Genomic DNA, 10,097 nt, shown 5'->3' on the forward strand with positions numbered 1-10,097 from the left:
TTATTCCGATACTTCTGGATTCATTGCGAACATACCAGGTGTAAAGATCCGTTACACCGAGAAAACTCCAGAGTATGTTGCCCCGGAAAGCGTGTATGCCACGTCTCGCCATATGGGGAACCCACATGACCCTTCAATGAACAGAAATTTCAACCTGACGTGGTACTTTACAGTCGACGCCGGGTTTAACTACCTCGTCAGGCTACATTTCTGTGAGACTATTCCGCAAGTGATCGAACTGAACCAAGTCGTCTTCTCCATCTTCATCGGACATCAGCTTGCTAAGAAAGAGATGGACGTGATTTGGTTGAGCGGTGGTTCTCGTATTCCGATGTATCTAGATTTCAGTGTGTATGTTGGTTCCGAAAACGGGTCGAGACCTGATCTACTACTTGATTTGCATCCTTACATGGACACTGGTGCATCATATTATGAGGCTCTTCTGAATGGTGTAGAGATTCTCAAGCTGAATGACTCTCAAGGTAATCTCGCAGGATCTAATCCAAATCCTCCAATATCAAGGGACCCAGCACCAAAACGTGTGAGGCCGCCGACTAGTAAAGGTAATAAGTCAAATGTTTTGCCGATCATAATTGCAGTGGTTGGTTCTGCAATTGTGCTAGCGGTTTTTGTTGTTGTTGTTGTTGTCCTCGTGGTTATGAAGAGGAGGAAGAAGAAGAGGAACGAGTTTAGTACTGTACACACCACGAGCAAGCCTTCTATGAACTCGTCATGGGGTCCTATTCCACACGGGACAGGTTCCACAAATACAAAATCGGCGACATCTCTCCCATCAGATCTCTGCCGTCGATTCTCCATCTACGAAATCAAATCCGCCACAAACAATTTCGAGGAAAAGCTAATCGTTGGAGTAGGCGGGTTTGGTTCTGTCTTCAAAGGACGAATAGACGGTGGAGCCACGCTTGTTGCGGTTAAACGGCTGGAAATTACATCGAACCAAGGTGCTAAAGAGTTCGAAACAGAGCTCGAGATGCTCTCAAATCTCCGACATGTACATCTCGTCTCTCTAATTGGATACTGCGATGAGGATAACGAGATGGTACTTGTCTACGAGTATATGCCACATGGTACACTTAAAGATCATCTTTACAAGAGGGACAAGGCCTCTGATCCTCCATTGTCGTGGAAACGGAGGCTACAGATCTGCATTGGAGCGGCTCGTGGACTACAGTATCTCCATACCGGCGCAAAGCACACGATCATACATAGAGACATCAAAACCACAAACATACTTTTGGATGAAGACTTCGTAGCCAAAGTAGCTGACTTTGGTTTATCAAGAGTCGGTCCTACTAGTGCTTCTCAAACTCACGTCTCCACCGTCGTTAAAGGAACGTTTGGTTATTTGGACCCTGAGTACTATCGCCGTCAAATCTTAACAGATAAATCTGACGTGTACTCCTTTGGAGTTGTTCTGTTCGAGGTTTTGTGCTGTAGACCGATTCAAATGCAGAGTCTTCCTCGGGAACAAATGGATTTGATCCGATGGGTGAAGTCAAATTACAAAAGAGGTACCGTTGATCAGATCATTGACCAAGACCTAGCTAATGATATTACTTCGGTATCATTGGAGAAGTTTTGTGAGATTGGCGTTAGATGTGTTCAAGATCGTGGTATTGAACGGCCATCCATGAACGACGTCGTTTGGGCGCTTGAGTTTGCTCTTCAGCTTCATGAGACTGATAAGAAGAAGAATGGCAATGTGGAGTCTCTGGATGTAATGCCACACGGCGAGGTAGGTACGACGACTGAGGGAGAAGATGACATGGTTATTAGGACCTCAGGACATGTGGCGAATTCTTCCACGACCGATGACTCTGCTCCTTTGGTTGGTGATGAGAGGAGTGGTTCGAGTTGGGGAGTATTTTCCGAGATCAGAGATCCTAAAGCACGGTAGATTTGATGGCTTGATAAACAAGTAATACATTCTGTTTAGGGCTATATACTTATACATTATTTGACTATGTATAATTGTTGAATAAAAACATAAAGTGTTGTATTTAAAATATACTATTATGAATAATATTTAGCAGTTTAAGTTAAGAATATAATTTCTTAAATTAAAATTTTCAGAAATCTTACTTTAAATAGAGTCTATATGTTCTGCTTTTTATTTTTATTTTCCCATTAATTGAGTGGCAGCTAACTCGAATTTATCATTTTCTATCACTGCGAGAGTCTTACTTTCAAATATTGTGGAGTCACAAAATCCCACTCTTTGGAGTCTTAAAATAACAGTAGGAAATGATTTACTTGCATAGATCATGATCCTGAGTCGGACTACAGGCCGATTGAGACAGTTAAAAGTGGTTGTAGTAGACAACTTCTTACATGGACATACATACCATACTACCAAAGGTTCAGTTGGTATTCCTTGGCGATCTTTAAAAAAAAATTGTGGCTTCTCACTTTTACTACTTCTCACTAGACATGAGATTAATATTTGTATCTGTATCCGAATCCGTTCTAAAAAACGGATATTCGGGCAAACAGATACAGCTAATGAAATAGCAGATAAAACGGATACGGATAATACTAAATTTTAAAATGGATAACAGATATTCGTTTTTCTCCAGAGATCACGTATTATATAGATACGAATACAAATAATACTAAACTTTAAAATGGTTATATGTTATTTATATACGAATATCTGGTATTTTTCAAAATACACAGTAATTTATATAAAATAAGCTATATTTTAGTCTAAAATATGTAATTTCTTTTATAGATATAATCGGATTTGTAATGAAAATTCAGATAACGAATATTCAAAATTTTCAAATACAAATATGAATACGAATAATAAATTATAAATAAAATACATATAGATGTGGATATCCAAAAAGAGTGGATATCAACTCTGTTAACAAGGCTCAGATATATTATTTAATATTTTTTATATAATTTAATTTTTGTTTTAAATTAAAATTTTTAAAAAATAAAATAAAACCAATAGAGTGGTGCCATATATGAGATAAATCTGTCACCAAATTTCTTATGGTTTCTCATATGAGAATCGATTATCTTTCATCTCTCAACTTTTTTATTATTTTTATTTTTAATATTGCTGAGAATCTGAATGAAAAACTTCCAATGCATGTGACCTTACTTCCCAGAGTTTTTCATTCTCTGTGTTTGTCTCTTTACTTTATAGATTGGAAAAATTATAAATAAAGGATCTTTTTCTAAACATTTGGCCATCTACACTTTTTTTTTTAAGATTGTCAATTGTGACGAAAATTCCCCTACTAGTAGAAATAGTGAAGTTTTAAGGAGTTTGAACCAATAAACAAACAGAAAACCCATGTTAGTATACAACTGTGTAAAAAACAATTTGAAAAAAAAATGTTTTGGATGTCAAAAATCAGTTTGTAATTTGCTGATTTCTGGTCTAAATTGTTTAGAATAGACTTTCTACGATTTTTTCTCTTTCTGAAACATTTAGATTGTTCATTCTACAGTTTGTACATGTTCTACGAAGTTTAGACGGAAAATTTGTTCTAAAAATTTCAGATTCTGAATTTTGTATGTTCTACAAAATTAAGAATATGAATTCTACGTTTTTCTTCATTCTACTTCAATTCAGAATTCGTTTTCTACGTTTTACCCTATATACTAAAAGAAGTAGAAGATATATCATAGAAATTTTAGAATTTGTAATCTGTAAACCTTAGAATACCCTTAAAATAGAAAGAAAATAAATTAAATAAGGAAAGTGAATATTTTTTAAATATTTTTTAAATATTCTTAATTTATGGTTAAGATTTCGTAATTATTGTTTAGATTTGTTCTAATAATTTTTAGAATACATATTCTAAATTATTTAGAAGCTAAACAAATTAAGAAAAATCGACATTATACCTTAACGTGATCGGTCACCATCTCTTCCACCTTCCACAAAAGCTTTCACTTACCTGTTTATGATGCAAATCTATGTTACTTGTGGTGTATGGACACTGGATGCCAAGAAGGAGTGGAGATTTATTGATGATGAAGAAAAACGTGCTAGATTACTGATTTTGCAACCCACTACATCTCTTGAAGAGTTGAAGGTGATGGTTTCAGAAGACTATGAAATAGAGCAAAATATGTTTGATGTGGAATTCAGTTATCTACCCATAGAGGTTAAAGTTGATTGTCCTCCTGTTGTATTGACAAATAATAGAGGTATGAATAATTTTCTTGCATATCTGAAAAAGATAAACATGATTCGGTTGTGTGTTACATTCAAAAGAGTAGTTGATGGCGATAGGAGTAAAGTCCAGTTCGATCTGAATAAGTTGTCAGTTGATAGTAGCGATGGTTGTAATGTGGAAGTTGATGTGGGAAAATCAGTAGGTATTATTTCAAGGAATTCACCTAAGCCGACTAATGATGTATTAGAAAAGCCTACTGATGCTAATCTTGGTGATGCTGCTGGTTTAAAGTTGGAAGATTCAATGGTAAAAAATGGTGAATATTTCAGCAGTAAGGAAGCTTTACAGGCTACTATGGAAATGTATGCAATGAAATATAACTGCGACTATAGGATTACAAAATCTGATAAGAGATGGTGGTGTATACGCTGCATTGATAGTGCTTGTAATTGGCGTCTCCGGGCTGAGTGTTTACAAGCGTCTACATATTTCAAAATCAACAAGTTTGTGGGTAACCATACATGTGCCCCTTCAAAAAAAAACTCATTTTGTATGACTCCATCTGCAAGAACAATTGGACATCTCATTAAGCAAAGCTATGAGGGCGTGAAGGAAGGTACTAAACCGAATGATATAGTTAATATTATTTGTTCAAGGTACGGCTGCGAGCTAACATATCACCAAGCTTGGGAGTCTCGGGAGTATGCAGTTAACGAAGTTAGAGGAATTCCTGAGAAAAGTTATGCTAAGATTCCAAAATACTTGCACATGCTACAAGAAGCGAATCCTGGTACGTTCACGAATTATGAAATTGACTTTGATGGAAGATTTAAATATCTATTTATTTCTTTTGGTCAATCAACAAGAGGGTTCTACAAGTCAATGCGGAAAGTGATAGTAGTTGATGGTACATTTTTGAAGAATAAATACAAAGGGGTTCTCCTAGTTGCTACAGCTGTAGATGGTAACTCCAATTTGTATCCAATCGCATTTGGAATTGCTGATTCTGAGAATGATTGTTCATGGGAGTGGTTTTTTATGCAACTTAAGATGGTTATAGCTGATGAAGAAGGTTTATCATTTGTGTCAGATAGACATACATCGATTGCTAAATCAATTGGAAACATCTATCCATTGGCTAAACATGGTATTTGCATCCACCACTTGCTTAGCAATGTGATAACATATCATAAGGGAAGAGGTGTCGCTGGTAAGGTTGCAAAAGCATCAAAAGCTTATAGAGTTGCTGAGTTTGAGAAAGAGTTTGGGCAAATTAATAATATTAGTCCTGCTATTGGAAGTTATCTAGAGGAAGCCGATGTGACAAAATGGGCTCGCTGTCATTTTCCGGGTTATAGGTATGATATTAACACCAACAATGCAGCTGAATCAATTAATGCTGCTTTGAGGACACCCAGAGAGTATCCAATAATTCCTTTGTTAGACAGCATCAGAGAAATGATGACACGCTGGTTTTATGAGAGTAGAGAGTTAAGTGCAAAGCATAAAGATCCTTTAACTGTTGAGGTGGAGAAAAAGATTTCAAGAAGAATAGAGAAAGGTAAATTCATGAACGGTTATTTGATGAGCAGATCGCAGATCCAGGTTAAAGGTAATGGAGTAGACTACATTGTTGACTTAGAAAGAAGGACTTGTTCATGTGGAAAGTTCAGCATCCAAAAACTCCCTTGTAGACATGCTATAAAAGGAGCTTTTGATATAGGCAAGGATCTATATCCTTATGCTGATGATGTGTATACCACTACTGCATGGAGATCGCAATATGAGGAAACTGTTAATCCAATAGGTGTTCCTGAAGAAGAATGGCGAGTCCCACAGCATGTTGAAGATGCAAAAGTTCGACCACCTGAAACAAGAAGACATCCAGGACGGCGAAGAAAAAGAAGATATGAATCCGCTGAAGACAAGATAAAATCATCACAAAACTCACAAGGGTCAAAGAGACATAAGTGTGCGCGGTGTGGCAAAGAAGGGCATAACAGAACGACTTGTGATATCGTGATATAACAATGGTTAGTGCATCAACTTAAGATTCCTGTTTTTGAATTTTTGATTTCATTTATATTTACGGTACTCGTTATGTTTCAGGTAGCTTCTGGGTTGTGTTTCACGGCAGCTGCTTTGTGATGAATGATGGTGTTCGATGGTTTTTATTTTCGATTAATAGACTCATTTGTTTTGAAATTCGTGGGTTGTGTTTCATGGCAGCACCTTTGTGATGAATGATGGTGTTTATTTTCGATTAGTAGACTCATTTGTTTTGAAATTCGTTGATGGTGTTGATTTAAGACTAATAAAATACTCATGTGTTTTGAAATTCCTTGCTGGTGTTTTCTTTCAATCAAACTTTCACTCATGTGTTTTGAAATTCCTTGTTGGAGTTTTCTTTCAATCAAACTTTCATTAAAACCAGAGTACAAAAAACAAGACTAACAAAAAGTGTTAAGCATAACAACAAAATACAGAAAGCAAAGACATCATATCATCTTCTTATAAAGCCAGGCCATTGAAACTGCCAATACGAATAGTACACAAATCCTCTGCTTGTTCGACTTCTCCATACTCTCTTTCGCAACCATTAGCTCTTGCCTGATGATCTCAATCATATTCTTCTCCATCTTTTCTTCCATCTCCTTCACCATCTCCTTTTGGAGCTCCACATTGTTTGTTACCATCTTTTTTAGGTCCTCTAAGAGTTGGTTTTGTTTGCTTTCAACCATCCTAATCTCCTCTAGAACAGCATCATCAACCCAACGGAACATGTGTTTCTCCTTCTTCTCCTAAAATCATTGTTTCGATAACAATATTTAATAAATTTCAGCAAAATGATGAATAAGGACTGATAAAAGTAAATTACCTTCACACCAACAACATATCTGTAAAATCTCCTACAGGGATTCTCTTCCGTCTTTGAGGTGTAGGTTCTAATCTCTCCACCACACCAGCATCTACACGGAACTCCAACCTGAGAACTTCTCGACGGTAACCCTGACGATCCAGCCGAAGAACGTTGGCTCATGGCTCCTATCAGTTTTTACGATGAAGAAGAAGAAAGTATCGGGAAAGAAGAAGAAGAGAGTATTGGAGAGGAAGATCAATTATTGGAAAAGAAGATCCCTAATTTTATTTTTTTTCCTTAATATTGAATTAAAAACCGGGTCATCGGTATGCTTACATCGGGTCAACATTTAAATTTGGGTCAATAGCTGGTTTAAATCTGATATGTTTAAATTATGGCAAATCGGATATGTTTTTGTGTTGTTATGTTAACATTTAAATCGGATATGTTTTTGTGTTCTTTGTGTTCTTATGCTTATGACCTTATGTTATTGAGTCTCATATTAGTCAGTCCTAAATCAACACCATCGAGGATTAATACTAATGAGTCTGATATTAGTCTAACAAGCAAAAGCATCAAAAACCATCATTTACAAAACAATCATAAAGACACTTAAAAATTAGGCAAGGTCTACAAACTCAGCCGCATACACTGGACGCACATAAGTTTTCATTCGTTCCACTAGCACAGGATCCTTTGCTGCTGACCAAAGATCGACTGCCAACTTCAAACGAGCTTGCTTGATGTTTTCATCGTCAATCAACTCATAAGATAGATCACGCATGTGACACTCGATATACTTCAGGGCATAAACTCCACAATCACAACTTGACCGATTTAATTTAGGTGGCATACGAACCTGGATGATCTCGTATGGAGTCAACAAGGGAGCTTTTCCATCAACCTTTTTGTGAATCTCCTTCACAAGACGAGGGATGACATTAGCGAATGGCTCAACGTGTCTTCTGTTTTGGTATTGATTACAGTCGAAGACTTCAATTGTTCTTAGTCTGAAGTTAATGCAAACTGAGATCCAGTGATTACCGTTAATGAAGACCGGTGCATAAATTCTATCCAAATCTACAGCCCAACTTTTTCCTGTCTTTCCATGAGATGGCAGTTCACCTTTGGCATACTCTAACAAAAAGTGATTCCAAGTGTGGGTTCGTCCTGCCGATCTAAACTTATTGTAGTCGGCCTTGACGTGCTCGCTAAACTGACAATTCATGAAACCTACACGATCCAACTCTAGGCGGCCTAAAGATGTATGCTCCCGAAAAATATACATCATTGCATCCATTTCCTGTAAATATTTAAAGACTCAGGTTTGTCTTACTTTAAGAATATAAAATATAATATTTAAAAAGATTGACACGTACCTCGTTTCCAAGCCATTTGAAGCCCATCATGACTCGGTTAAACAATTCTTGATCAAGTAAAGTTGGACCCAGTTGAATGCTTCTGTAAACGTAAAACAATTGTAAGATTACAAAAAAAAAATTGATAAATCATAACATGTATATAAAAATATTTGAATCACGTACTCGAGATGCCTACTCCACTCTTCGAAACCATTCCATAGATCATCAGAAACTAAAGTCAACACCGCATCCGGTTCATCTTTACCCGCGTCTTTGGGACTAAGTGTAGGATCAAATCCGGTCACAACAGACTTTTGAGATAAGTGTCCTACTGTGTTCTTTAGATAGTCTTGTGTATCTACATTGAGGTCTATCAACAGATTATCTAAATCAAACAGTTCAACCTGTCAAAAAAAAAAATTATGAAAGGCTTTAGTTAAAGTTACAACACATAAATTATGACACATAAGTTACCGACACATAAGTTACAACACATAATTTATGTTTACAACATACACATACAAACAAGGATACAACAAAAAGGAAAGACCACACAACATATTACAATCGAACAAGGCATTGAGCTACTTCTTACGTACCGAAGTTTTGGGCTTCACTCGTGATGGACTAGGATCCACTACTGCTGGCTTAGGATCCACTTCTGCTGGCTTAGGATCCACTTCTGCTGGTCTGGATATCAAGGCCTTGATATCTGATACATCTTTCTCCATTGTTAGCAATCGTTCCCCAAAGGTCTCTGTGAAGCTCTTGAAAGAAGAGTCAATTAACTCCTTAAAGAACCGCTTCATATCATCTCCACATGAACAATGTGAAGTTGATGCTCTCTGAGATAGCACCATTCTTTTCCGTGTCTCTGCTCCATGGTCAACTTGCTTCTTCTTCCTCTTCTTCAAGCTAGACACTTCTGGGATATTAGCTTGCTTCTCACCACTCTCCTCTCCAACCGAAACTTCATTGTCCCCTCCAACAGTCTGAGATTGTTCCACACCAACATCCTCAATGTTATCATCTTCCACACCATATCCTTCGCCACTCTCCCAAATATGATCTCCAAAATCATAGCCAGATCTGATCAAAGCTTCCAAGTTGTCCACTTCACAATCTTTAATTTCATCACCCCTCAAATATTCAATGGACTCCAATACATCAAAGTTTCCAGTAGAGGAAATGCATGGATAAACAACATCCTGACAAAACAATAACAAAGAAACCAATTAAAAAAAACTCAACGTACTCGAATTTAAACTTAAAAGAAAAAAGAAGAAGTCAACTGACCTTGTTTCCAATTGATTTCTCTACAAGGAGGAGCTCATCATATGATACTTTAGCAGCACCTTTCCAATTAGAGATTCGGCTAACTGTAATCTCTGTGTCAATCTTCTCTCCCATAAGTTGTCCAATGAGAGGAATGGCTTCCATAACCCAAACTTGAAGAGCATATGAGAAACCATTGAGGATGTAACTAATGGGGTTCTTCAGTTTCTTTCTTGCTTCCACTATAGAGCTAACTAAATGGTCAAAAGCTACAAGACCCCAAGGATAAGTCCTAACCTTCTCTAGATCCATGACCAGCTTGATGTATGAATGTGGTATAGCTTTGTTTTCATCCTTAGCCACTACCAACCCAGCAATCACACAAACATACACAAACCGAATTCTATCTTCTTTTTTTCTCCACGATGGAGCTGCTTCAAG

At 37.0% G+C, this 10,097-nt stretch overlaps 4 protein-coding genes across 4 annotated transcripts; 2 read left to right on the forward strand and 2 right to left on the reverse strand.

Annotated features, from left to right (window-relative positions):
• On the forward strand, positions 7–2,051 carry LOC104724263 (probable receptor-like protein kinase At5g38990). The gene has a single exon (XM_010442726.2). It carries the CDS (start codon positions 113–115, stop codon positions 1,916–1,918), a length of 1,806 nt encoding a protein of 601 aa, XP_010441028.1. The 5' UTR covers positions 7–112; the 3' UTR covers positions 1,919–2,051.
• On the forward strand, positions 4,230–6,308 carry LOC104728342. The gene is made up of 4 exons (XM_019231951.1): positions 4,230–5,178; positions 5,251–5,370; positions 5,470–6,017; positions 6,270–6,308. Exons 1-4 carry the CDS (start codon positions 4,230–4,232, stop codon positions 6,306–6,308), a joined length of 1,656 nt encoding a protein of 551 aa, XP_019087496.1.
• LOC104728343 (uncharacterized protein At4g04775-like) lies at positions 6,659–7,200 on the reverse strand. The gene is made up of 2 exons (XM_010447336.1): positions 7,039–7,200; positions 6,659–6,961 (listed from the first exon to the last, which is right to left on the reverse strand). The coding sequence occupies exons 1-2, from the start codon at positions 7,198–7,200 to the stop codon at positions 6,659–6,661; spliced, it is 465 nt and encodes a 154-aa protein (XP_010445638.1).
• Positions 8,877–10,067, reverse strand: LOC104724264. Its single transcript, XM_010442727.2, has 2 exons — positions 9,678–10,067; positions 8,877–9,589 (listed from the first exon to the last, which is right to left on the reverse strand). Exons 1-2 carry the CDS (start codon positions 9,966–9,968, stop codon positions 8,966–8,968), a joined length of 915 nt encoding a protein of 304 aa, XP_010441029.1. The 5' UTR covers positions 9,969–10,067; the 3' UTR covers positions 8,877–8,965.

This window comes from Camelina sativa, chromosome 11 (assembly GCF_000633955.1).
Source record: "Camelina sativa cultivar DH55 chromosome 11, Cs, whole genome shotgun sequence".
NCBI classification, from domain to species: domain Eukaryota; kingdom Viridiplantae; phylum Streptophyta; class Magnoliopsida; order Brassicales; family Brassicaceae; genus Camelina; species Camelina sativa.

What these genes read in the sequence shown, in the direction of transcription:
- LOC104724263 (XM_010442726.2), top strand. Translation starts at nt 113, where the DNA reads ATGGGGAACCCACATGACCCTTCAATGAACAGAAATTTCAACCTGACG.
- LOC104728342 (XM_019231951.1), top strand. Translation starts at nt 4,230, where the DNA reads ATGATTCGGTTGTGTGTTACATTCAAAAGAGTAGTTGATGGCGATAGG. An exon ending in TGCTGATTCTGAGAATGATT is followed by an intron (nt 5,179 to 5,250) that starts GTTCATGGGAGT and finishes CATTTGTGTCAG; the next exon opens with ATAGACATACATCGATTGCT. An exon ending in AGCATGTTGAAGATGCAAAA is followed by an intron (nt 6,018 to 6,269) that starts GTTCGACCACCT and finishes GTTATGTTTCAG; the next exon opens with GTAGCTTCTGGGTTGTGTTT.
- LOC104728343 (XM_010447336.1), bottom strand. Translation starts at nt 7,200, where the DNA reads ATGAGCCAACGTTCTTCGGCTGGATCGTCAGGGTTACCGTCGAGAAGT. An exon ending in GATATGTTGTTGGTGTGAAG is followed by an intron (nt 6,962 to 7,038) that starts GTAATTTACTTT and finishes CAATGATTTTAG; the next exon opens with GAGAAGAAGGAGAAACACAT.
- LOC104724264 (XM_010442727.2), bottom strand. Translation starts at nt 9,968, where the DNA reads ATGGATCTAGAGAAGGTTAGGACTTATCCTTGGGGTCTTGTAGCTTTT. An exon ending in AGAAATCAATTGGAAACAAG is followed by an intron (nt 9,590 to 9,677) that starts GTCAGTTGACTT and finishes TTGTTTTGTCAG; the next exon opens with GATGTTGTTTATCCATGCAT.